The sequence below is a fragment of the Esox lucius genome, chromosome 3, assembly GCF_011004845.1.
Source record: "Esox lucius isolate fEsoLuc1 chromosome 3, fEsoLuc1.pri, whole genome shotgun sequence".
Classification (NCBI taxonomy): domain Eukaryota; kingdom Metazoa; phylum Chordata; class Actinopteri; order Esociformes; family Esocidae; genus Esox; species Esox lucius.
In genome coordinates, this window is record NC_047571.1 from 27,685,848 (window position 1) to 27,712,466 (window position 26,619).

At 41.9% G+C, this 26,619-nt stretch overlaps 3 protein-coding genes across 5 annotated transcripts; 1 reads left to right on the forward strand and 2 right to left on the reverse strand.

Annotated features, from left to right (window-relative positions):
* Nucleotides 1–1,284: 1,284 nt before the first annotated feature.
* LOC109615190 (cortexin-1-like) lies at nt 1,285–3,537 on the reverse strand. Of its 2 annotated transcripts, none has more exons than XM_020043894.2 (2): nt 3,444–3,537; nt 1,285–2,099 (listed from the first exon to the last, which is right to left on the reverse strand). In XM_020043894.2, exon 2 carries the CDS (start codon nt 1,945–1,947, stop codon nt 1,660–1,662), a length of 288 nt encoding a protein of 95 aa, XP_019899453.1. In that variant the 5' UTR covers nt 1,948–2,099; nt 3,444–3,537; the 3' UTR covers nt 1,285–1,659. The 2 variants fall into 2 exon arrangements, with proteins under 2 accessions (XP_019899453.1, XP_019899457.1); XM_020043898.2 differs by having other exon boundaries at nt 1,285–2,239.
* A 4,535-nt stretch (nt 3,538–8,072) lies between these two features.
* Nucleotides 8,073–16,654, reverse strand: LOC105024468 (mitochondrial import inner membrane translocase subunit TIM44). Its single transcript, XM_029119167.2, has 13 exons — nt 16,308–16,654; nt 15,684–15,788; nt 15,394–15,567; nt 13,754–13,834; nt 13,326–13,475; nt 12,959–13,092; nt 12,743–12,828; nt 12,350–12,442; nt 11,958–12,082; nt 11,751–11,801; nt 11,311–11,400; nt 10,733–10,843; nt 8,073–10,254 (listed from the first exon to the last, which is right to left on the reverse strand). Exons 1-13 carry the CDS (start codon nt 16,335–16,337, stop codon nt 10,135–10,137), a joined length of 1,350 nt encoding a protein of 449 aa, XP_028975000.1. The 5' UTR covers nt 16,338–16,654; the 3' UTR covers nt 8,073–10,134.
* A 3,868-nt stretch (nt 16,655–20,522) lies between these two features.
* Nucleotides 20,523–26,570, forward strand: LOC105024484 (ras-related protein Rab-11B). Of its 2 annotated transcripts, none has more exons than XR_004575629.1 (6): nt 20,523–20,610; nt 20,710–20,971; nt 22,567–22,762; nt 25,210–25,403; nt 25,695–26,118; nt 26,270–26,312. XR_004575629.1 is itself a non-coding variant. In XM_010894453.4 (6 exons), exons 2-6 carry the CDS (start codon nt 20,932–20,934, stop codon nt 26,410–26,412), a joined length of 654 nt encoding a protein of 217 aa, XP_010892755.1. In that variant the 5' UTR covers nt 20,541–20,610; nt 20,710–20,931; the 3' UTR covers nt 26,413–26,570. The 2 variants fall into 2 exon arrangements, 1 of the variants encoding a protein (XP_010892755.1); XM_010894453.4 differs by having other exon boundaries at nt 20,541–20,610; nt 26,038–26,118; nt 26,270–26,570.
* The last annotated feature ends 49 nt before the right edge of the window (nt 26,571–26,619 follow it).

The following is a 26,619-nucleotide window of genomic DNA, read 5'->3' on the forward strand; positions in this document are numbered from 1 at the left end:
ACGCCTTACTGTAAACAAAGATATATCTTATCTGGCCGTAATTTATCTCTCGGGAGTGCTGATTTTCCTGAATTAGCTTGCAGAGTCTCTTCACATGGCACTTATTGATTATTTAATTGATTACGTTCACTTTAAATCTCACTGATATTGATTGAGAGCAACAGAGGGGATAGCTTGTTCTAAACGAACATCATTGTTTGAATGTGTGAAGAGGATGAAATTAAAATGACTGTATATCGAAAGGTTTTATTACATTTATGGGAAATCTTATTGTGAAAACTGTAACAAAAACTCTTCAAGCAAACAGAAATTAGTATAAAATACCAAAAGGAGTCTATAAGACAATTGGTATCTGAACCATGTACTTTCCAATTTGAAATCTTAAGAGTATATTTGGAAACAGCAGTATATTGAAAACTGGACAATAGGACAGAAAAGGCCTCTCTAGTGTTCTTAAAGGCACTGTTAATCACTATATTGTTGACCAGGTTTGGCAGGTGAGTGAGGCTTAAGTGGATTAGGATTAAACTAAGAGGATGAGGACTAAACTAACAGAATTAAGACTAAACCAACAGGATCAGGACCAAACCAAGAGGATGACATGGCAAGGCAGTAGGTCATAATTACATAACGGACAGTATTCAATCTGACACCATGGTGAAGTTAAACATTTAAAAGGACATTTCCATCTAAGCTGTCATTTCCATCTAAGCTGTCAAAGCCATATTGTCTCTCTCTCTTAGCTGTCCATCATATCTGATGATGACCCCTGCTTCAGGGAGGACAGCGGGGGATGGGGGGGGGGTAGCCCTGTTGACCCTAGTGCCAATTCATGTGAGTGTGGAGGCCGATGCGTGAGCCACACACTTGTCCGCAGGTGTGGCATCGGAGACCAGATGTTAGGGTTTGGTTCTCTGCTATTTTCACTAGCAGTGTTTAAAAAGAAAAATCACATCTGAGAATTGTTACATTTCCTGAGCTTTAGACATTCATATGTTTAATATCTGCTCAAGTGACTAAATTCACTCAAGCCCACATTGGAGTATTTTTACGAGGTAGCTCTTTTTCCAATGGTTAAATTAACCCACAGCCTGGTTTGTGTTACTATCTGAGAAATGATACAGCCGCTACCAGGAAAGCGTTCACTCTCTCTAAAGCTTTTCTGTTGGTCTAAGGGTGGCTGTATTAGGTAGGCAGTCCAATTCTGGTAACTTTTTCTTATTATTTTACCAAAGAAATGAGCTCAGAAGAGACAATCTCATGTGAAAAGATTTATTGTGACCGGTAAAAATAGCAACTAAAAGGAAAACAATCAGAATTGGGCTACAACTGTAAAAACAGCCTCAGAGTTTGACCTGTGTGACCTGCTCTGTCTTGTACCATGCAGCCCCAGGTTGCTGTCAAAACTGAAGAGGCACACCACACAGGGAATCTACTGTATCGTACACATGTTACCCTCTAAACTGGATGCCACTGTTTCCAATGAGCCGGTGACTGTTAATTTGGTGCGGGCTGATGGAAAACCCCACCTCCGTCTCCCCCCCACCTCCTTACAGCCCTCCTCGTTTTCTTAATCATCCCAGGTCAGAATAACGGTCAGGGGCCAACCTCCCCCTTTGGGCCTGCCTCGCCGTACGGAAACCTCCCGCCCCACGACTCCTAAACCAGGGCGTAGTCGAACTGGCCCCTATCCAGCGGGTCCTTGTAGTCGCTGGTCCAGGACACCGCAGGCATGCTGCTGTAGGGATCCAACAGGATGCGGACGCAGCGCACTATCAGGAAGAGCAGGAGGAGCACCAGGAGGCCCACGAAGCCCAGGGCCACACCCTGGTCGGCGTGGCCTGCGGCAGGCATTAGACCTGCTCCCGAGGGGCCCCTGGGGAATGCTGCGGACGCCAGGGAGGACAGTTCGTGTTTTCCGTCCAGCCAGGTGGGCACGTCGGACATCTTGCAGTTCAAGTGTCAGAGGTGGGACCTAGCGCCAAAGAACCAGTACCAGGCGGATAGGGACAGGGCCACTGGAGCTTCATTAGTTTGGACCAAGGACACGCTGTGTTCTGGTGTCCATGTGGGTTGGTAGCAGCCAAGTGGACCCAGGCCTGCAAAAGACATAGAAGGTAACTGCAACAGTTGTACCAAAGTCGTCCTGGCATCCCACCTGACTCCTGCGCCGGAGACTGTAGACTCTGTAGTCGGCAGTATTTATGTCTTCACACAGTGAACCAGCAGTGTCTGGGGCCTAGAAACAGGTGACGTGGTAAACGTTATAAATCTCACTGATTGGTTTATTAATCATGCTGAGACTACTCACACTGCAGTCATTAAGGTGAAGTCAATGATAAGGGGTGTGGTACATAAACAGTGTCACCAGGAATTGGATAATTGCCAACCAATCAGACTATCAAAGCCAATTATTTTCAAAATGTGGCTTTAACCTAATGTGTTTTGGTACTGGAGCAAGACAGCACTTGCTGGAAACAGTCCGAATGAACCCATAAGCCGAAATAAAAACCAAGAGTGATTGAATAAAGTTCTACAGTCAATCAGCACGGTGCATTTATTGTAATGGACAATATTCAAAATGAATATTAATAAATTCATATATATTTCATTATTTTCTTCAAAAATGGTTATCCCCTGAATTTCTAAAAATACATTTTAAGGTAATGTTATTAGAATTCCATATCTGGCAGAAAACGTAGGTTCACTGCGGTAAAAGTAAAAAAAAAAAATCACTGATCCCAGGGAAATCCTCTTTACTTTTCCTCTTACTTTTCCGAAAAGCCAATGTAAAGAGCTAGTTTACTCTGCTGTCAGCACATTTCGGAGGAAGCTGAATCTCCATTGAAGGTCATTTATCTTCCAACGGCACAATGACACTAAACACACTTCAAAAAGCACTCACTAATGGTTAAAGACAAAATATTGAACGTTTCTGAAATGGCCAGTAATGAGTTCAGATCTAAGTTATTTTGAAAACCTGTGGAGAGGTCTGAAAACAGTCGTGGAAAAAAGTAGTTGAAACGCTTGGCCAAAGGCTACCAAATAGTCTAGTGTGTCAATCATTTAGATGATTCCATTTCCGTTTATTTTCTGATTGCAAAGAATATACGTTCTGAATAAAAAAAAAAGGTTCTGTAATATTAACAGTGAAATAAAGAGTTGTTGAGACCACATACCAATTTTTGTATTTAAAGACTTGTAGACACCAAATCAATTTTACCGTATTTTTAGAGACAATTGGAATTATTTGAAGAAAGCGCATAAATGAAATATAAATAACCGAAGATTATTTGACAGGACAAACCTGGGTGCATTCAACTACAACATACAACTTCCATGCACAAAACCAATTAAAGTATCTAACCAAGTGGGCAAAGTCTGCCGAAGCACAGAATAGCTGGCACTTCAAATGGTGAATTATAACTCACTGATTGACTTACTTTGAATTTCGTGAGCACGTTTTCTCCTCAACCCGATTGTAGAATCCCGTAAGTAATTCAGAACCACGGTCAGCGCCCCTTTTATAACCGCGCTTGCTCGCGCTGCCACACGGTTTAGCGCGCGGTATATCCAAGTACCAAGCTCTCTAACCCTACTCCCGCCCCACCCAATTCTTCCCATCCCATCCACTTTGTCACCAGTCGTTACATCAGTGCATCTACATCAGTTAAGAGGTTAAGTGCTTAGCTAGCTATGTATAGCCTACAAAAACACTTCAGACCCTATAGCGAATTAGCTTCTTCATTATCCTTATGATCTGACATTTTTGCTTTCTTATAATAGGATATCGCATGTAAGGGATGTGGTGTAGTAAGGAGTGCATGTTAGTCCGCTGGGCTAAGCAGACATGTCGTTCATCATCCGGCCCCTGAGTGAATACCAGTGCTGCCTGCTGTCCCCTCCGCAATGTTATCAATATAGGCCCACCTGCAATATAGCACTTAGTTAAGACAGTATTAGAATAGCAACATTAACAATTCAATAAATTATATTTAATATGGTCTTTCTATGAGATTTAAATCGTTCCACAAAAAATATTGAAATATTTTTTCCTGTATAGCTGCCATGATATCTGAGAGACCAGATGGATGGTACACACGTGAACTAACTGAAGACCCTTAACAAAGCTCACTGCAGAAGAACCTCCGACCGCTTTCCTCCAACTGGCCTAATTTCTAATAAGTATGGCTTAACAACAAGATTCAGTTCCTGGTTCAACACAAGATGATGTTGTCTGAGCACTCTATGGGGTCTACCAAAGAACTTATTAATGTACCCTGGTTTGTCAGACATCTGGATAACGGGCGATAAACATCTCATGCCAAGCAGCACCTCCAGGTGTTTAACCATGTAGGGTAATAATTTATAGGACCCCCTGAGCTTCCAGGAAAGGTTATTCCATTGGCATCAATATCACATTGGCTATTAATGCTTCACCAGGAGGAAGAAGATTGCTTCGGGTAAAACAACAGCCCCTCTTCCTGGGGCCCCAAAAGACAAATAACTACAACATATAACAGTGTAATAAAAAGAAAGTACATACTTAAACTAATGCGTGTATATTGTGTGCGCATGTTTTTATCTCTTCACGGTCATTGTTGCGCTATGAAACATTTGATCAGCCTTTTGTTATTGTCTGAGTAATTGACAATGGAACTGACTTCCATCAAGACTCTGCACAATATTGTGAAATGTTCTGTGTTTGTTTCTTTGTCACACTGTAATACACTGGAATTGAGCTTTGTGTGAAAAAAAAGATACAATAAAATGACTTAACTATGCAACTGTCCACTGCTAATCTAAGGACTTTAGCCTCCTCAAACTGTTCAATGAGCACACTTCTTATTCATAATGAAAGAGGTTAAGTCCATTACATTTTGTATAAAATACAAGTATTCAGAACAAGTTTCCGGTTACCCATTCTGATACGGACTTACATTCTTTGTTCAGGTTCTCTGTGAGCTCATTTGGTGTGAGGAGGCATCCGCACAAATCACCATCTGAGCTTTTTGTAAGGCTGCATGTCATTTGTGAGTTTCTGAAAAAGTGACGTCCCAAAGCAGCTGGCCTGAGTTATACCACAGTTCACGCATATGAAAATAAATACATCCATCTACACACAATACCCCATAATGACATATCTTGTGCCAATTAGTTTAGAATAAAAAACGGAAAATCAGGTGCTGGTCATATAAATAGAATATCATCATAAAGTTGATTAAAATTCAGTAATTCCATTCAAAAAGTGAAACTTGTATATTATATTCATTCATTACACACAGACTGATATATTTCAAATGTTTATTTCTTTTAATTGTGATGATTTTAACTGATAGCTAATGAAAATCCCAAATTCAGTATCTCCAAAAAATTCTAATATCCACTCCTGGATATTGGCAGGACCTGGAACACGCTGTCGTATACGCTGATCCAGAGCATCCCAAACATGCTCAATGGGTGAAATGTCCGGTGAGTATGCTGGCCATGCAAGAACTGGGATGTTTTCAGCTTCCAGGAATTGTGTACAGATCCTTGCAACATGGGGCAGTGCATTATCATGCTGCAACATGAGGTGATGGTCTTGGATGAATGGCACAACAATGGGCCTCAGGATCTTGTCACGGTATCTCTGTGCATTCAAATGCCATCAATAAAATGCACCTGTGTTTGTTGTCCATAACTCTTGTTGCCATGACAGTGCCCATACCATAACCCCACCGCCACCATGGGCCACTCGATCCACAACGTTGACATCTGCAAACCGCTCACCCACACGAAGCCATACTGCACTGTACAGTGAAAACCGCGATTCATCCATGAAGAGAACACCTCTCCAAAGTGCCAGACGCCATGGAATGTGAGCATTTGCCCATTCAAGTCGGTTCCGACTATGAACTGCAGTCAGGACGAGACCCCGATGAGGACGACGACTGTGCAGATGTGCTTCCGAGACGGTTTCTGGCAGTTTGTGCAGAAATTCTTTGGTTATGCAAACCGATTGTTGCAGCAGCTGTCTGGGTGGCTGGTCTCAGACAATCTTGGAGGTAAAGATGCTGGATGTGGAGGTCCTGGGCTGGTGTGGTTACACGTGGTCTGCGGTTGTGAGGCCGGTTGGATGTACTGCCAATTTCTCTGAAACACCTTTGGAGATGGCTTATGGTAGAGAAATGAACATTCAATTCATGGGCAACAGCTCTGGTGGACATTCCTGCGGTCAGCATGCCAATTGCACGCTCCCTCAAAACTTGCAACATCAATCAACCAAATGTATTTATAAAGCCCTTTTTACAACAGGAGTTGTAACAAAGTGCTTTACAGAGACACCCGGCCTTAAACTTCAAGGATAAAACAACAGTAGTGTTGAATTTCAGAGGCTAGGAAAAACTCCCTAAGAAGGCCAAAATTTAGGAAAAAACCTAGAGAGTACCCAGGCTCAGAGGGGTGACCAGTCCTCTTCTGGCTGTGCCGGGTGAGATATTAAGACTCCAATTGGAATAATTAATACATTTCTCTGGGCTAAATCCAGTGGCTATTTGATTTTAGACTAGGTCAGAAGTATGACCAGGTGGACAAGGACAGGGACAGCAACAGGCCCCCCAAACCAGGTAATCCGCAAGTGTGGACCAGGACCTCATCTCCTCCTAAAATTTAAAACTGGAGGAAACTGAGAATCTGTGGCATTGTGCTGTGTGATGGAACTGCACATTTTAGAGTGGTCTTTTATTGTGACCAGCCTAAGGCACAACTGTGCAATAATCACGCTGTCTAATCAGTATCTTTATATGCCACAACTGTGAGGTTGGATGGATTATCTCAGCGAAGGAGAAGTGCTCACTAACTCAGATTTAGACAGTTTTATGAACAATATTTGAGAGAAATAGGCCTTTTGTGTACATAGAGTCCAGCTCATGAGAAATGTGGGCAAAAACAAAAGTGTGCAGTTTATAATTTTGTTCAGTGTATTTATACAAATGTATTACAGTTCAAGGTAGTTGATTCCCTATCTTTTGTCCCAGTGGGCGACAGTATAATAACATGTCTATTAGACAGAACAGAGTGTTCCCTGCAGTGTCCCTGCTAATAGTGTGGTCGTTCTCTGTATCGGGTGAAAGCCAACGTTGAGCTGCAAGGCCTTTCCTCTTATCTTTTGTGTTGTGTTCTGACACTCCTTTCAGCCCTGCAATGGTTCAGGGTGCCGTTTAAAAGACTGGATCAGGACCACAAAGAATCACAGTCTGGAAGCTACTTAGGATCAGAGTGCTCTACTAACGCCTCTAAGCAACGTCAAAACCACACAGTGGCTCTTGTTGCCATGACAGTGCATTGCAACAGAAGCAGTGCAACCGCAAACATTTACATATTAACAAATAAAATCCATTGACTGTCATGTGACATCAAACAACCGAAGTGTCCTCAATTCAATCAAATCTAAATAAAACTCTACACATTCCAGTTTCTGAATCGTGTGGGAAAACAAAGTATTTCTTTTAACGAATTGTTTTACTGCTTCTGTTGAAAAGTGACATTTCAGGTATGAATACTGTTAGGTACACAACCTAAATGGGTGAACAATGTTTGCACAGTGCTTCTATTCAGACTCCCCATGACAAGTTCCTCTGGGTGAGAAGTGAGATGACACCCAGGCATGGCTTCACAGACAGCATTTTTCCAACGGATTTCAACAAGAGGATAATCACTGTTTTGTATTATTTGCAAACTGACTGAATGGTCATTTTCACCTGCCACTCTACCACAGGTGAGAGAAATTAGACAAACTGAATCGTCTCCACATAACCTACATTTTGTACTAAAGGCCATTATTTACCTTTAAATAATATTTTTAGTCGGCCACACTCGTAACATCTAGGAGGAATTTTAAGTGTTCACAGTAACACATCCACTCGGTATGTCCTGTGTGTCCTCGGGCTCCGGGGAAAGACCACAAGGAGAAAAAGAGGACAGCGTGGCGAAGGGGCACGACTCCTGTCTCATGCCATTCATCAAAGGAGACAACAGAAAAACAGCCTCTCTTATTGGCCACGTGTGAAACGCATGTTTATCCAAACCCGTTCAGTCTCTACTGCCAAATCCACAGCTTTATTTATCAGCCTCAAATACCAAATTCATAGACATCTACCGCAGCATGTCAGTCTTTCAGAAAAACAACTGTGTGTAGGATTTCCGGAACATTGTCATGCCACAGAAGACTATACAATCAGTGATGATAGGCCAATAGAAAACCCGGACCTTCAGAATCGTACAGCCTTCTTTACTCATGACAGAAGTAAAAATATTTGGCATTAAACAAAATTGTTTAATAAACTAAACAGAATAAGAGACAAAAAAATATATAATACATTAACATTGGCTTTGGTCAACTCAAAATGAATTGGAAGTGAACAGCAGTGAGTCTCAAGGTTGAATCCTAACACTCTAATTCCATCAGCACTGTGAACGTTCAGTTCCGTAAAAGACGGCGTTTACAAAAAACACTCAATGTCAACTCGTTTAGAAAAAAAAACAACAATGTGCAATCTGTAACACTTCTGGAATAGACTAAACAGAGTACATCGGATCTGTGTGTGAAGGTACATCCAAAGCCAAGCTCCCGTCCACGCACTCAGTGGACACACTACAAGCCTGTCCCCCTGCTTCATTGCAACCATATGACTCACTGTCTGTAGGATCGACCCATTTTGTTGAACAAGGTCATGTAACTAAAACTGGCTAGTGAGTGTAATGTTTCATTGAGCCAGAGTTGAACATGAACAGTTCAATTTCAGATTCAGCCCATAGTGAACATGGGGATTTGACACTCTTAGATAAAACGAGTTTATCCATTACAAAACTTGATCACTTTTGTTAATACCCAGCAGCCCTCAATGATTTATCCCAACTATTGTTCCACGGACCGATCACCCGCCCGCCCCCCCCCCAGAGCGCCAGGAGAATCTGTCAGGACACGCATTCCCATGAACATCCCAATCAAGCCGAGCTTATCAAACTTCCCTGAACCAGGAATTTTATGGAGGAATCTATGTGCTTGGAGGTAAGGCAACCGTGTCTCTCCATCCCTCATACATGGCTGAGCCAACTCCGCCAAGCTGGTTATGCTATGGTTAGAAAGATCATCTATTTTATGTTAGAAACTGACCTTCTGTCAGCACATTCATGGTCCATATAAGTTCAATTAGGGACAGAAGTTCATAGCATATATAATTTATCTATCGGTCACAATGTTTAACCACATTTTTTTTTTTTTAAACGACATTACTCGTTTTGTAGAACAGCCTCAGAGCTTCATATTTACAGTTTATACAGCAGTAGCGATCTGAAATAGGATTATGCCCTTTGACACACGGTTTAACATTTCACCACAGCACCAGCACTTCACATCAGGAATGGGCCTTGTTCCACCAATGTATTAATCAGTTCACCAATCACTCTATAACTGAAATACTTATATTACTGATAACTAAAATTACAATTTCAGTAACCAGTATTTCAGTTGCCTTACTTAAAACACCTTTTAACACAAAAGAAAATATCTAAAACAACCAAAAGCAATCTCTCGTACAGTACAATATATGGAACTCTGGAAGTATTGAGAACATAAGTGCAAAAGGTGAAATGGCAACGGGGGTCAGCTGAAGACGATTGTCTTAGGACAACCCTGACCGTGGTCCCACTCTAGCTTCTCAAGAAGCGGTGTTTGACATATCTTGCAGTAAGTCTGAAATGAAATTAATAGGTTGGGTTTCTACTTCACAAAGACGCAGAATGGATCTTCAAACATAGATACATCTTATTTAGGTTTTCTGCCTTTTATGTAAAAGGCATAAATTACTATGCCAAGGATACCTCAGCTCTAAAACAGACAACCGGCACATAACAGAAGGGACACAGGTCACAACACAGGTCGCTTAGTTTTTTTGTCACTCTGTGAAAACAAACTGCACTATTGCTTCAAGGCTTTGTACAGAACCACTGACACCAGTCAGTAATCCAATCCACACCCTGAGGAAAGAACTGACAAAATGTGCCACTGAATAGTGATGAGTGTTTGTGTCCGTCCATCTGGATGTGTCCGTCCTGGGAGAGTTCCTTCGTCTCCGCTCCATCCCATCTTCCTCAAAGAGCCTGCTCGGTGCTGGAGGCGGAGATGTCCAGGAGTCTCCAGGCAGCATCCGGGTTGAGCTCCTCCTGGTCCCGACACAGGGCCCAAACGTACATCATCCTTAACACTTTCTCCTGCCGCCAGGAGAAGGTAGGGGAAAAAAAGAGTTAGGAGGAGTAGGGAAGAGTTAGGAGGAGTAGGGAGGGTAAATTCCAATAACTTCCAATATACTCCTGGAAAACCAGGGAATATGAGGCCTGGCAAACGTATTCAGACCCCACACCAATTCTCTCAAACTACTGAATTACAAATAGCAGGCCCTTCATCTACTTCTCACAGAGGTCGGTTATGAGTGTTGGGGCAGTTGCTGGGTATTGTTAGCACAGTGACTGGAAGTGTATGGTTCCAGTAGACCTGCAGTTGTTAAGCTAATACTCGCAGGCATTTGCTCACTAAACCGCAGACACATAAAAATGGCATCTACAACTGCATTCACCTCTGAGAAAGCAGATAAAAGTAATTTAGCGGAGAATTAGGAGCAAAGTGACCCAGACAAAATCTGACAGGATAGAGACAATAGATAGTATTGACATCACCGAGGTTGTAACTTACAGGATCTCCTTCCACAAGGTCTCCCTTGGGACTGCGAATCACCATGACAACCTGCGCCTGGAACGTGATGATCAGCACAGGGCCCTGATCCATGATCTTCCCCATTGCCAACTGAGAGAAAGGGCAGGATGGACCAGAGTGGGCCAATACGTTATCGAGAGATTAAAATGTTTGACCTACAGAGGAGATAAACCAGCGACCGCTGCCAAACATTTGTGACTCGTAGAAACTGTGCAGTTTATGAAAGGTAATGGAATCTGCCACATGACGTTGGTTGGGCCTGACCAACACACAAATGTACTCACATCTATATCTAGGACCTTGGACTGGAACATATACTGACATCTATGTTGTCTATATCTAGGACCTTGAACTGGAACATATACTCACATCTATGTTGTCTATATCTAGGACCTTGGACTGGAACATATACTCACATCTATGTTGTCTATATCTAGGACCTTGAACTGGAACATATACTCACATCTATGTTGTCTATATCTAGGACCTTGAACTGGAACATATACTCACATCTATGTTGTCTATATCTAGGACCTTGAACTGGAACATATACTCACATCTATGTTGTCTATATCTAGGACCTTGGACTGGAACATGAGCCCTAGGGACCTGGCTTGCTGGATGGGGTGAGCCAGCTGACTGTATGTCTGATGATAGACAGAGTAAAAACATTTTAATGAAAATGTTGATTATGAAACTAATATCGTAACAAAAAATCACATCAGACACTGATTATTTGGATGAAACACACTAACAATACTAATCGCAGCACAAGGACCTGGGACCTGTGTCCCTAAAGCTAAAATGTTAGCAATTCAAAAACATGGAAAACAGGGAATTCACACCAAAACAAGAATTGTTGACAACACCTATCCATATAAAGCATACAGGGTAAGGACACAAATGAAATGTTCTTATTTTGTCAAACTCTCTAATGAAAAACAAAGAATTAAGTGAAGTAAACCCAACAGACTGCTATCTGTATGAAAGTACTCACAGCTTCATAACACCAGTCCTTCAGCACTTCCAGTTCCCCACGGATCATAGCCTACAGAAGATGGACAGAGGCAAGTTCAACAAAATCGTCTACTGAATGTGAAAATTATTTACCTAAAGAGTTATCTAAAAAAAAAAAAGCATTTAACCAAAGAACAAAAAAAAAAGTTTCATCAAGGAAAAAACATAGTAGGTTATTTTCCCTCACCTCCAAAATGTTGGGGATAATGTCCTTTTCACACTGCTTGAGGAAGGCTTCCTTGTCGAAGCTTGGGTCTGCTTTCAAGATCTCCGTCAGGACCTCAGACATCTCAGTCTTAGAGAAGAGTCCGCCTGTCGATTGAACACCAACACTTAGTTGTCCGCATCCTCTTCAGAACCTCTAAAACCCAGCCCCGGCATTGACTTCTTCAGCGCGGATCTCTAGGGAAGTGTTTCAATTATGACATATCACAAGTGTTTATTATATTGGATGGGATCATTTTTACCTGAATGCAACAGATAAAGTAATGAATTGGTCAACATTGCACCGCTCATAGGCACAATGTTGGCACGCCAACAGAGGCAGAAATCACGGAGTGTTTCAGAATGGTACTTCACCCAGTAGATCGGTGACTCGGTCGGTCACGGCCCGAGATGCTCTGATAAGGGCGTTGTCACTCTCATCATATTTCATTTTCATCTCAAAGAACCCTGAGAAGAATCGAGAGGTAACATCAGAAAGAATACATTTAAGGTCAAAAAGTCAGCGAAGACTAACCACAGAAATGTCAATAAATTGTAATGTAATTTTTCAAGATTCACATGCAATCTCTGACAGATGGGTCATTGTGAGCAATGTGAAACTGAAGTTTCTGTTCCCATCATGTATTGAATCTAGTGCCACCTTCTGTCTGACCAGTGAAGTGCAGCCAACCTTAAATATGAGACGTGCTTGACTCTCATTACGACACTACTGTTACCATATCTGAGGAAACCGTGACATTGGCTTACTGTTGAAAACCATATTGTTGTCCTTAAAGTCCTTCCACTGTCCATACCACTTAGCATCCTTATGCAGAACCACACCCATGTCCTCTCTGCAAATACAAACCACATCAATTACTCCAGCAGGTTGGATTGAATGATAGGCCTTCCCTCAAGACTACATGGACAACACATCCACTGTCAGTTTACTGGTCATTTCATTGTGACTGAGAATGCACCTACTCATTGGCCTCAAACACGCGGTTGTCGTTCTCCCCTCCTTTGGATGAGAATTCGGTCCTCTTCCTCAGTCGGGTAGGGGCCTTGTACGTGCCATCATCCCCCACATCGATCTCCCTCTTCACTGACTCCATGCCCTATACAGACATACATTATTTAAATAAAATAAATATATATATAAAAATAATAATAAATATAATTAAAAAATAATAAATAAATAAATAAAATATATATATATATATATATATATACACACACACACAAGATATTTGATTATATCTTTTCATGTGACAGAACTGAAGAAATGTCACTTTGCTAAAATGTTAAGTAGTGAGTGTACAGCTTGTATAACATTTTCACTTAGGCTGACCTGTGAGATAGCCCTGAAGGCACTGGTCGCGCCTAACTTCTCTCCTCCCTTTGAGACAGACTCAGCTGAATGCCTGGCCGTCTTGGCCGCCTCCTCCACCCCCTCCTTGATCTTCTTCCCCAGGTCTGAACGGGTCACCTCCTCAAGGCTCTGGATAAATCAGACAGACAAGTTATATAATTACTTCATTTCATGCCGGGGAGCTGCGAGCTGCTAACAGAAAAATGACTAGCGCTTTCAGCTAGCGCGGAGACGGAAGTGAGGTTTAACAAGCTGTCCAACATGTCACTGTAACATCTTTCTGAAAAAAAAAAACACCCGAGATATGAGGATTTAACATTAGCTAACTATCTTGATCTACATCAAGAAATTATTTTATCAATTTATATTCAATTTCTTTACACAAAATAATTTTGAAAATGACTCACTTCCTTCACAGTCTCTGACAGAGTCCCCAGGGTCTTCTTAAACACTTGAGAAGTCTTTACCGTCTCCGACTCAATTGTTTTCTGGTAGAAAAAAAAAAAAGAGTTGACAAGTGACAAGATCACACCAGCATTATGTGTGCATGACCTCCTTAGACATCTGCCCAAGTCCCAGACAGCAACAGCATGGGCAGGCTTTTGTTACCACAAAGAACTCACATAGCCATTTCACCCAATGTCAACAACTATACTAGTTGAAGGTTAGTCTGGGGATGAAACAAAAGTCTACACAACTAAGTTCACGCGACCATAGACGCAAAGGGGTAATCCACCCAAAACACCACACTCCAGTGATTTACACAACTACAGTATACTATTCACATAGTATACAGTTTCAAGGCAACATGTGATTTTTTTGTTGTTGAGACTAAAGTTCACTGCAACATCTACAATGCAATTATCTATCTGGACAGGCTGACTGGTTAGGTTAATTGAAATGTCAGCGACTAGGTTGCTAGCTAGAAAAGTATCTACACACAATAATACCAGTAAATATCAGCAAGTGAAGTAGTTACAATAATTGAAAAATACATTAAAAGCACATGCACTGTCAATTTAGGAGTTACAATCTTTCCACGTTCACCATGGTAGAGATCTCTTTTCTAGCTCAAAGCTACGTAAACTAGGTGGCTACGGCACAGTTCAGGGGTCCTGTGAGTCTCTAGGCAGGGAGATGTATGGCACAGTCCAGGGGTCCTGTGAGTCTCTAGGCAGGGAGATGTATGGCACAGTCCAGGGGACCTGTGAGTCTCTAGGCAGGGAGATGTATGGCACAGTCCAGGGGTCCTGTGAGTCTCTAGGCAGGGAGATGTATGGCACAGTCCAGGGGACCAGTGAGTCTCTAAACAGGGAGATGTATGGCACAGTCCAGGGGTCCTGTGAGCCTCTAGGCAGGCAGATGTATGGCACAGTCCAGGGGTCCTGTGAGTCTCTAGGCAGGGAGATGTATGGCACAGTCCAGGGGACCTGTGAGTCTCTAGGCAGGGAGATGTATGGCACAGTCCAGGGGTCCTGTGAGTCTCTAGGCAGGGAGATGTATGGCACAGTTCAGGGGACCTGTGAGTCTCTAAACAGGGAGATGTATGGCACAGTCCAGGGGTCCTGTGAGTCTCTAGGCAGGGAGATGTATGGCACAGTTCAGGGGACCTGTGAGTCTCTAAACAGGGAGATGCATGGCACAGTTCAGGGGTCCTGTGAGTCTCTAGGCAGGGAGATGTATGGCACAGTCCAGGGGTCCTGTGAGTCTCTAAGCAGTGAGATGTGAGTCGAGGCCACATGGGAGTTGAAGGACATGTTAGGACAGTCTTTAGGATAAGAATATTAACATCACGGCGCATTGAAGCCGTTTAGGATATTATCTAAATATATGCCTTGCCATGACGACATAGATGGACAAATGTGTTCTAGACAAGTATGACCGGACCATTGAATACAGGACACCACTTAAGTTAAATCGTGGTGAAAATGACAATTTCACCTATTGATTGAACATAGGATATCGTATAATTTGGTTATTTGTGTTACTGGGGGCGGATTACCCCGTTAAAAGGGACATTGCAATCTAAAATAAAATTCAAGCTTACAAATTTCCTCCGGGCCTGTTGCAGTGCATCAGACTCCTCCAGCCTCTTGGCCTCCTCTCTGAACTTTTTGATGTTCTCCTTCATCTCACTGTCCTTCCCAAACTCCTGCCTCAGGTTCTCCACAAATTCGCCGAAGAAACCTTTCCGCCTAGGCTGTTCTGATGCATATCGTACCTGAAATGAAGGCACAATAACAATATAATGTTTAAGTAAAATAACGGTGTAGGACTTTGTGCATTAGATAATCATCAATATTAGAGCATAAATTAGAATAATTCATAGATATCGACCTGCACCGGGACAGTTGGAGACCCATTTATCCTGTAGGCATCTCCTCTGTGGAATGAGGACACTAGAGCCCGAGGTGGCAAGAGGACAAGACGTCTTCCTACCAGCTGAAGAGAACAACAGAGGCTATTAAAGCTAATGCAGGATATATCTACAGTACCTGTCCTAACTAAGGAAATCTGTTTTTTGTGACAAGAAACCAGTTTGACATTTGCAATGTCAATGACTTTCAAAACAGGCGAAAGGAGTCTGATAAAACATGAATGTCCCGTTCTTCAGCTAGTAGTATTAGACAATTTTAACAGACGAAGATGAAGCGAGAAGCCAATTAAATTATTGAAAGAATGGGTTAAAGAATATTTGCCCTTATTGGTTCTCGCTCCCTACCGAGTTATAATGTTCATTAAAACGGACCGAGGCGAGGGTAGCGCACTACGAGTGGACGGCGACGCAGGGCCGTTTCATACTGTTATCATGACACAACGTATTCACTACCGTATATGACTCTGAATGAATGCTGCCAGCGAACGTCGAATATGGATCTTTAAAAACAATTTAGTCAGAATCATCCATTACAAAATGCAAGCCAGGGGGAGAAATATGAAAACAAACGTGTAGACACTCACCTCATAACACCGACACAAGGAGGCTGCCATCTTGATCTTGAAAGCATGGACAGAGACAGCGCATGAACTGAGACAGCCAACTCAGAAACACGCCCACACATTTGTTTTAATGCTGATTGGAAGGGGATTGCGGAGGGAGACTTACAGTCATAAAAGGGTTCATTAAAAAAACAATATCGCTCTTGGGCACACCCTCCGCGGGCAATACGCAGACAATAGTATTCCCATCGGAATTTAAAGACAATGAGGCCGCGTCATTTTTTCCCCATGTCTTCATGCTATATGATCTTTGGCATGGGCCGAGCTCCAATGATGGAGCACATGCAACATTGACCTGAAGGATCCACTGGGCGGAGACTCTTTGAGGAGGTGGGTGTGTCCGTTTTTGCAGTACAGGCCTTGTACTCATTTCCAATAGGTAGGTCCTGATTATTGTTTCTTTCGTGAGAAATTCTGAAAAAGGCCTGAACATTTTTATTTTGTATGTAAAGCGTATGATTCCCCGGGATACTACAGATGTTTTTGTGACTTAAAAAAATCATCAAACTGCATTCCACAAAAACAACGCTTTGATGAATATGAATGCCTGACAAATATCGAAGAACTAGATAGACACAGTGAAAAATTAAGTATTTATGACAAACACACCCTGGGTTACTGAAGACATAACTGATGACATCACCCTGTCAGATGGGTGGTGCAATGGGGACACACTTGAGATTTCCACTGTAATGGTGAGGGTTTGAACTGGTCAGAACTTTCCCCAGAGGAAGAGCAGCTCTGTCTTATTGAGCTTGAGGTGGTTGGCCAACGCCTAAGCAGATGTTGTGAATTGTATTTGGACAGTTACACGTTTTTGTGTTTTGGCTCTATATTCCAGCACGTTGGATTTGAAATGATCCAATGACTATTGGTTAAGTTACAGACTGTTAGTTTTAATTTCAGTGTATTTTCATCCATATCAGATTAAACAGAAGATGCACCATGCTTTGTACATATAGTAGCCCCTGATTTTAGAGTGCAAAAAGAATTTGGTTAGTTGGCTTCACAGTGCTTTATAATTAGGCAGGTGTGTTTGTTTGCAGTATTAGTGCATGTACAAGAGAGCTATACAAGAGAGATATTTAGTCATGATTCTACAATTTCCATTTGTCTGTTTGTCTGTCTGACAATATAAGTCAAGCTGACCATCATGAGGCATAACAACCTGGAAGATGAAGGAAGACCTCTACAAATGCTCAACATAATAATGAAGAAATAAATAAGGCAACTGTCATGTTTACGGAATATATAATTTAAGGGCTTAATACAATGACATTCAGCAGAACACTTCAGAGTCTACCTGTCTTACAGTACTTCTAAGGCTAACAATGTTGTTTTTGCTTTGTGTGTTCTTGCATGATATGCATAATGCTAAGAGCTTGTTTAGTGTGTCCAATGTACAATACATTGGAATGATAAAGAAACAGAATGTGTTCATTACGCCTTCATTTGCCACTATCAGCTTAATGAGGAGACTTGAATGTTATAAGCAATAAATATTGATTTGTTGTAAAGTGGGGATACTTAGTTTCTACATTATTTTTAAATATTTTAATTAATTATATTTACACAATTATCCTTGAATATAGCGTACAGTAAAAATGAGCTTAGTCCAACTGTCAGAACAGCAAATATTACTTGAACTCTATGTTTAAACAGTGTAAATGTACATAAACACTGTATATTCACAGAATATGGATCAAACGTGATGGTCAGGCCTTGCATTGGAGGAGCTGATGGGTGAGGTGACGCTTTGTTTTGTTGTTCAAATTACGGATCCCAACTTTAAATTCATAGAAATATTGCAGTTTTGTTATGAGACAGCTATAACAGCTCAGCTGAAATGATCGTAGAACAGAAATAATAAAAATAAATAATTGTAGTACAGTATAAATCTTACATACGGCCCATTTAATTCAGTAGTGAATGATAATGGTGGAACATCATGATGTTGTTCGAATTTTTGTTATTATCATTCAGAATAACACAGCCTTCTTTCCAAAGAGTAAAAGTGAAAAAAAAAACACTACAGGTGCTGGTCATAAAATTAGAATATCATCAAAAAGTTGATTTATTTCAGTAATTCCATTCAAAAAGTGAAATGTGTATAATGTATACATTCATTCCACACAGACTGATATATTTCAAGTGTTTATTTCTTTTAATTCTGATGATTATAACTGACAACTAATGAAAACCCCAAATTCAGAATATCAGAAAAATTTGAATATTGTGAAAAGGTTCAATATTGAAGACACCTGGTGCCACACTCTAATCTAATTAACCCAAAACACCTGCAAAGGCCTTTAAATGGTCTCTCAGTCTAATTCTGTAGGCAACACAATCATGGGGGAGACTGCTGACTTGACAGCTGTCCAAAAGACGACCATTGACACCTTGCACAAGGAGGGCAAGACACAAAAGGTCATAGCTAAAGAGGCTGGCTGTTCACAGAGCTCTGTGTCCAAGCACATTAATAGAAAGACGAAGGGAAGGAAAAGATGTGGTAGAAAAAAGTGTACAAGCAATAGGGATAACTGCACCCTGGAGAGGATTGTGAAACAAAACCCATTCAAAAATGTGGGGGAGATTCACAAAGAGTGGACTGCAGCTGGAGTCAGTGCTTCAAGAACCACCACGCACAGACATGCAAGACAGGGGTTTCAGCTGTCGCATTCCTTGTGTCAAGCCACTCTTGAACAAGATGCGTCTTGTTCAAGAGTGAAGCATCTCACCTGGGCTAAAGACAAAAAGGACTGGACTGCTGCTGAGTTATGTTCTCTGATGAAAGTACATTTTGCATTTCCTTTGGAAATCAAGGTCCCAGAGTCTGGAGGAAGAGAGGAGAGACACAGAATCCATGTTGCTTGAAGTCCAGTGTAAAGTTTCCATAGTCAGTGATGGTTTGGGTTGACATGACATCTGCTGGTGTTGGTCCACTGTGTTTTCTGAGGTCCAAGGTCAACGCAACCGACTACCAGGAAGTTTTAGAGCACTTCATGCTTCCTGCTGCTGACCAACTTTATGGAATTGCAGATTTCATTTTCCAACAGGACTTGCACACAGTGCCAAAGCTACCAGTACCTGGTTTAAGGACCATGGCATCCCTGTTCTTAATTGGCCAGCAAACTCACCTGACCTTAACCATATAGAAAATCGATGGGGTATTGTGAAGAGGAAGATGCGATACGCCAGACCCAACAATGCAGAAGAGCTGAAGGCAACTATCAGAGCAACCTGGGCTCTCATAACACCTGAGCAGTGCCACAGACTGATCGACTCCATTCCACTACGCATTGCTGCAGTAATTCAGGCAAAAGGAGCCCCAACTAAGTATTGAGTGCTGTACATGCTCATACTTTTCATGTTCATATTTTTCAGTTGGCCAACATTTCTAAAAATATTTTTTTTGTATTGGTCTTAAGTATTATTCACATTTTCTGAGATACTGAATTTGTCAGTTATAATCATCACAATTAAAAGAAATAAACATTTGAAATATCAGTCTGTGTGTAATGAATGAATATAATATACAAGTTTCACTTTTTGAATGGAATTACTGAAATAAATCAACTTCTTGATGAAATTCTAATTTTATGACCAGCACCTGTATATCGTCTTCTGTCCTCCTTGTTGTATCTCTCTGTTCTCCCTCTTGGAATCATCCTCTTATCCCTCTGTCATGTCTCTAATCTGTCGACTTCGTCTCCTTCCTGTCCTCTTGTCCACAAACTCTCTATATGCTCTCCTGCAATTCGTTGTCTGCTTACTACAATGACGTGGAAACTGAAAAGAAAGGTAGATGTGCTTTGCTTAACTTGGTGTGTCTCGTCCACTTACTAACTTACCTACTTGACAAAAAATCGGTCAATCAATGACACAATTTATGTCAGTTGCTTTTTCACAATCTTCCGCTGGCAGTTGTCTGGCTCTCTCAACTCTCCCTCCACTGTCAAAACTTAGAAAAGGAAGAAGCAAGAACCCCAACTCTCGATTTATTTTCCAGGTTGACTCATAGCTGCTATCACATTGGTGTCTATTAGAGAGCCATCCACAGTGACAATCGGCTTGAGTCGTTCATCTTGAATGTATGCACTACATTAGGCACACCTGCCGAAGAGCGCGAGCCACTGATGAAAGCGCCAAACCAACAACTACAGCGAGTAAAACAAGCACAAAGGGCAAGTCAAAATGACCTGGACTTTTTTCAGGTTTAACCGGGGACAGGCCACCAAAACCTCGGACTGCCTCGGGAAAACTGGTACGTACGATGATAACCACCTTGAAACTATGAAACAATAAGCGTCCGTTAACCTGACCATCCACAGCAGAAATGCACACGTTTTTTGTTTCGGAATAGGAGCCAACAGCGCCAACGTGTGGAAGGAATGGGAACAGGGACTCCTCCCCTTCTGCAGAGTTCGGAGATCTCTCTTCCTGCGGTCAGCTTGCTTTGACAGCCACCAACATTGGCGCATTGTCTAAAACATTTATTTAATTTTCTCCTGTATACTGACAATTCAGAGTCAAACGATTTTACACATTATTTTCCGGAACAAGCGTTGGAAAGGCCTCGTCTAGAATGGGGAACAGAGACGATGAATACGATTTCTTGTTCAAAGGTAAATTTTGATGACTGCATTCCCCCGTTACAGCACCAACAATAACAGCCTAATTATTTCATTGTTTCATTCTATCCAATCACAGTTCAAATGTCAGCCTTTTGAACAAATCATAACAAATAGTTTGGATGGACTATTTATTGTGAAACATTGTATCAATGTTTAGGGTAGAAAGCGTTTGCTACTACGGCTACATAAATGTTGTCCCTGTAACGTTACAACAACGCCCGCAGCTATATTTATAGGTGAGCTCAAGATGCAGTACACAATTTGCGGTTGCATCTTTGACTTGATCAACTTTGATGAAGCCACAAAAGAGTAACTATTCCTTTATCGGTTACTGACAAGATTTCTGTTTTGCGTTTCATTGAACAAGATATTACGTTAATGTTTTCCCCTCCTAAATACAGCATTATCGCCATCTATTGAGACAGTGTTTGTCTATTGACTATGCTTTCGTTGAATTCCTGGCCTACAGAACTAATTAGCAATATTCAAGTTGAATGTGAAATGTTTTGATATACCAGTACCCGAAAAATAGATTTGTTATAGCATTAGTAAAAATAATAAGGTTAAACCTGGCGATGTAGATTGGTGTCCAAGGCCCACATAACACTGAATGCTATGTCCTTTTTCAATAAGTCCCTCTTTGATCTGTTCTAGAATGTCACCCTTTGATTTCCATTTGCACCTCCTGCAGCCACTGACACCCTGTACAGAGGTCTATTTATGATGTGACACAGAGTATCCTCTGTGGAACAGGCATCTGCCGATAAACGATGCTCCTCTCCCTCTCTCGCCATCATTTGGAAAAACCCTGTTCCAAAAGGAAAGCCAAAAGTGTCTCGCAATTGTCAATTCAGGTTTGATGGACCATGTTATCAGCTTCCTGCAGCAGCAACGCAGCGCCACAGGAACAAAGTTTGGCTTCTTTTGCCCGACTGTGAGAATACAAACGCTGTCCAACCTGTTTCTCTCTGCCTCCTATTGTGTCATTGAGTTCAGTGATTCTCAGCAGTATTCTCGGGGGGGACATACTGGTTCCAGTGTGTGCGGTAATTTGCCTCAAACTGACAATAGCTACTGTCTCCTTGGTTGAGGGAATCCAATTAAACAGAACACCAATTAGCTCTTAGAAATATTGACTGGAAAAACAAAGACAAATCTGTTCAAATGGGTCCATTTGTCACTTGTCAATAAGTTATTTTTAAAATTAAAACCTCAATTATGTAACAGTTTTTGACAGGAGGTTGGTGTCATGTATCAGTGGTTCTCACATCTCTCCTGAGGAACCCCAGCCATTCCCAATATTAGTTGTATTCCATAAAGCTAGCATATCTGAATCAAATTGTCTACTAAGTCTCAAGCTCTGGAACTAATTCAGTTCTACAACAAAATTGTGAGGTGCCTCATTGTCCCCAGGAGAGATAAGAACCATTGTCATGAACGGTGAATTGAACTTTGCTCTAGTACTCGATTCTGAATCTTTGTACAGAATTTTCAGTCAAGGCTGGAAACATACCTTTCTGCCAGTGTTCTTTTTCCTTTGTCTTTGTCTCTACCCAAGTGTTTACTTACTGCCTCTTTATCAACAGTCGTGTTAATCGGAGACTCGGGCGTCGGAAAGAGTAACTTGCTCTCTCGGTTCACACGAAATGAATTCAACCTTGAGAGTAAGAGTACCATCGGGGTGGAGTTTGCCACCCGCAGCATCCAGGTAGATGGGAAGACCATAAAGGCTCAGATATGGGACACGGCTGGACAAGAACGTTACAGAGCCATCACCTCTGCGTAAGTCCTGTGGGATCCCGCAAGGTTGTCTGCTGAGGCCGTTGATTAGAGAGCCTGACTTGGGGTCTCACCGGAGACCTACAGTGCCATGGCATAGTATTTCTGATCACCTAAACCAGTGGTTCCCAACCCTTTTCAGTTACTGTACTACCGACCGAAGATTGCTCTGCTCGGAGTACTCCTAAAGTCCCCCCTCATGTTCATTTCACTAGTAAGCCTATGGTGTCATAATAAGTGGTTTCAAGAACCAGGGGTTCTAGTACCCCTGGGTAGGAACCACTGATCTAAACATTTGGCAGTTTTCACAATGTTGCCAGATCTTAAATCGAAGCCGTATATTAAAGGGAACCTCTGTGAACTAATAACATGTTATACCGATTTCATTCATTTATTAAGTTAAGTTATGCAACACAATGTTGCAGTGACTGCAACCAAACGCTTGCTCTAGTTGCCAGTCTGATACACACTTGTTGAGGAATTTTGGCCCACTCTTCTATGCAGAAACGTTTTCAACACAGCGACAATTGTTGATTATTGGGGTTTGTTCTGTTCTGCCACAGTGTTGGGTTTGGGTCTGAACACTGACTAGTCATCTTTTGCCTTTCAGACATCTGAAGGTAGACATGCCTGGTATTTTGGATCACTGTCTTGTTGCTAGACCCAGTTGCCCTTCTGCTTTATCACATGGATGAATGACATACTCCTTTAGAAATCTCTGATACAGGGCAGAATTCATGTCTCTTTCAAGAATGGCAAGTTGTTTCAGATCCTGAGACAGCAAAGCCTTCTACAAAACAACACAGTAACATAGCACGTTTGACCTTTGATATGGAGACAGTAATACAGAATGCAGTGTTTGGTTTTCTGCCAGATATTACTGGATACATCATGTTCAAAATGTAAACTTATACTTGCCAAAAGGCACCAGAAAGCACCTGTTAAGACACATTAAGGCTCCTGGCAGAGTACATTTTTGGACTGATGTGTCAGAAGTGGAGCTTATTGGATGACATATCTCTGGTTTTTGTCTGGTGAAAAACCAAACACTGCATTCTACAGTATTGACCCGTTATCAGCTGTCAAGCATTATGTTTTAAAAATAAAAAAGTATTTATTTCAAGCACATCTCGCAAAAACGGTTTTGATTCTTATCACATTGCCTGCTCAACCAGGACGTTTTTGCTAGTGCACATGTGCTGCAGGTGAACGCATTCCCCAGGCAACAACCACAGTTGAGCTCAAACACACCTAGCCTACCACAAGTAGTGGCTAGTGTGTGATATTACAAGGCAGTCCTGCCCAACATTTACCCATCCAGCACAGGCAGCGCTGATCCTTTTCGCGTCGCCCTTTGCTGGACCCCTGGACATTATTAGTATACTGTGAGCAGTATCTAGGCTTTTGTGGGTTATTGAGTTTGACCTGCAATTGGATTTGGGTCTGAACGTTGACTGGACCATTGCAAAAAACAGCTCTGGAAAAAATGTAGAGACCACTGCACCTTTTTCTTTCCTTTCCAAAAAAGATGAAAAGGAAAGTTTTGAGTGAGGAACAGAAGCATTCAATTTGCAGTGGTCTCTTAATTTTAACCCTTCTGCTCCTCTCTCCAAACCTTCCTTTTGGACTTTTTTGGAAAAAGCTGCAGTGGTCTCTTAATTTTTCCCGGAGCTGTATATTTCTTTGTGTTTCAGCCATTCTAACACAGCCATGCCTGTGTGATTACTGTTGTTTGATATGAGACCACAAGCACTTCATACCTAGATGCAATGACTCCGCTGTACTTCGGTGTCACTTGTGGGCTTCCGTAGTTGTTCTGGGTTTGTCTGCTTTAATTCACTGAAGTAACTATGAACTGTACTCTTGTCAGGGAAATCTAAAGTGGGAACGTCAGGTCATTTGTTTGTGAGATGAAGCTGAAGTGCCCGTGGTGACATATCAAACAACAGTAATCCAAACCACACAGGCAAGGCTGTGTTAGAATGGCTGAAACACAAAACATATATTTTGCAATAGTCCAGTGAATGTTCAGACCTAAATCCAATTGAGATGTTGTGGGTCAAACTTAATAACCCACAAATGTCACTGAGGTAAAGCATGGAAGATTGGGCCAGAATTCCTCACCAGCGGTGTGATAGAATGATAGACGTGTAAAGGAAAGGTTTGGTTGTAGTCACTGCTGCCACATTTGGCACAACCAGCTGAGTGTAAGGGGGAAATCGCATGTTCACAGGCGGCCACTGGGTGAAGAAACAGCATGAGCATAACAATCGTGCTATTTCTTCACGTCGGGTCCCTTTACTGAGCATGTTTCGAATGAAGGTCTGGAAACATTTAATGACAAAAATATCCCAAATTGGAGAACATCCGAAAGGAGGCGGACCCTTTCTCCATGGCAACGTGTCATTTTCCGTTGGTGCGCGAAGACTGATGCGGTCTCTTTCTGGCAGCTACTACAGAGGGGCTGTGGGGGCTCTCCTAGTGTACGACATCGCCAAGCATCTGACCTATGAGAACGTGGAGCGTTGGCTGAAGGAGCTGCGGGACCACGCCGATAACAACATCGTCATCATGCTGGTGGGCAACAAGAGCGACCTGCGCCACCTCAGGGCGGTACCCACGGACGAGGCCAGGGCTTTTGCAGGTGAACAGGTCTTTTGGCGGGGTGGTGGCGGCGGAGGCGGGAGGGGTCATAGCCTGGTCCTAAATCAATGTTTTTGACTCGAGGGCCACATCGGGTTTAAAATTGGTTTAGAGAGAGAAAAAGTGCAGTTATTGGAAAATGTGTAGATCCATTGTGTATCTACATACTTACAAAATGAAACAGGGGCCTAGGTGTTTTTTTTAAAATGTGTCTTTTATTAAAGAAACTTCCACAGGCCAAATGAAATGGGGTTACTGGATACACGTGTTGTTTTGCCTTCCCTTGTCCTAGATGTGTGTGTGCAGCCTTGCCAACTTATATGGAGATTGTCATTGCAACACATGGGAGCTGAAATAAGGTTGAAATGGGCACATCGGGACCATGTCGTGAAACAATCACTATTCAACTTATAGCATCAAATGACCACTCATTTCAAAGAGATTGACAGGGGGAAAGTATATGGAAGTGGCCTGTTTACCTTCCTAACTTTTATATGTCCTTGGTTGTCACAAGGAAAACATGTTATTGTGACCTAGCAGACTGCGTAATACACATGGCATTGAGACACTGTGTAGTAGTAACAATTTAATTTGTGTACAGTTTAATGAGGGCCTAAATCACTTTCTCCCTACAGAGAAGAACAACCTATCGTTTATTGAAACCTCTGCCTTGGATTCGACTAATGTAGAGGAAGCTTTCAAGAATATTCTTACAGGTAGTTTACCAGGAAAATTACTATCTAATGACCCAGATAGGTAAAAGCAAATTGCTCTTTGGAAATGCCCACATTCAGACTAGTTCACATAAAGTAGATTAGAGAAGTATTGGTAGATACACAACAATAGTCTATTCTTCTCTCTCTACAGAAATCTATCGCATTGTATCGCAGAAGCAGATCGCCGAACGATCCGCCCATGATGAGTCCCCTGGAAACAATGTGGTGGACATAAGTGTTCCACCCACCATGGACCAGAAAGGGAACAAACTGCAGTGTTGCCAGAACCTGTAACCCATGACAACCTGCCTCACCTTCCCCCCTTTGTCATCTATGTGTTGTGGCGCCAACATTCTTTATTTGTGTAATATATTTCTTTTGTTTTTGATAGCTTGCCAACTCACATTATATTAATGCCATGAAATTAAATTTTACAATATTGCTGTACAGTCGATGAGTGTATCAGTTTAATGCTACCTGTACAATATACGACCATTTGAA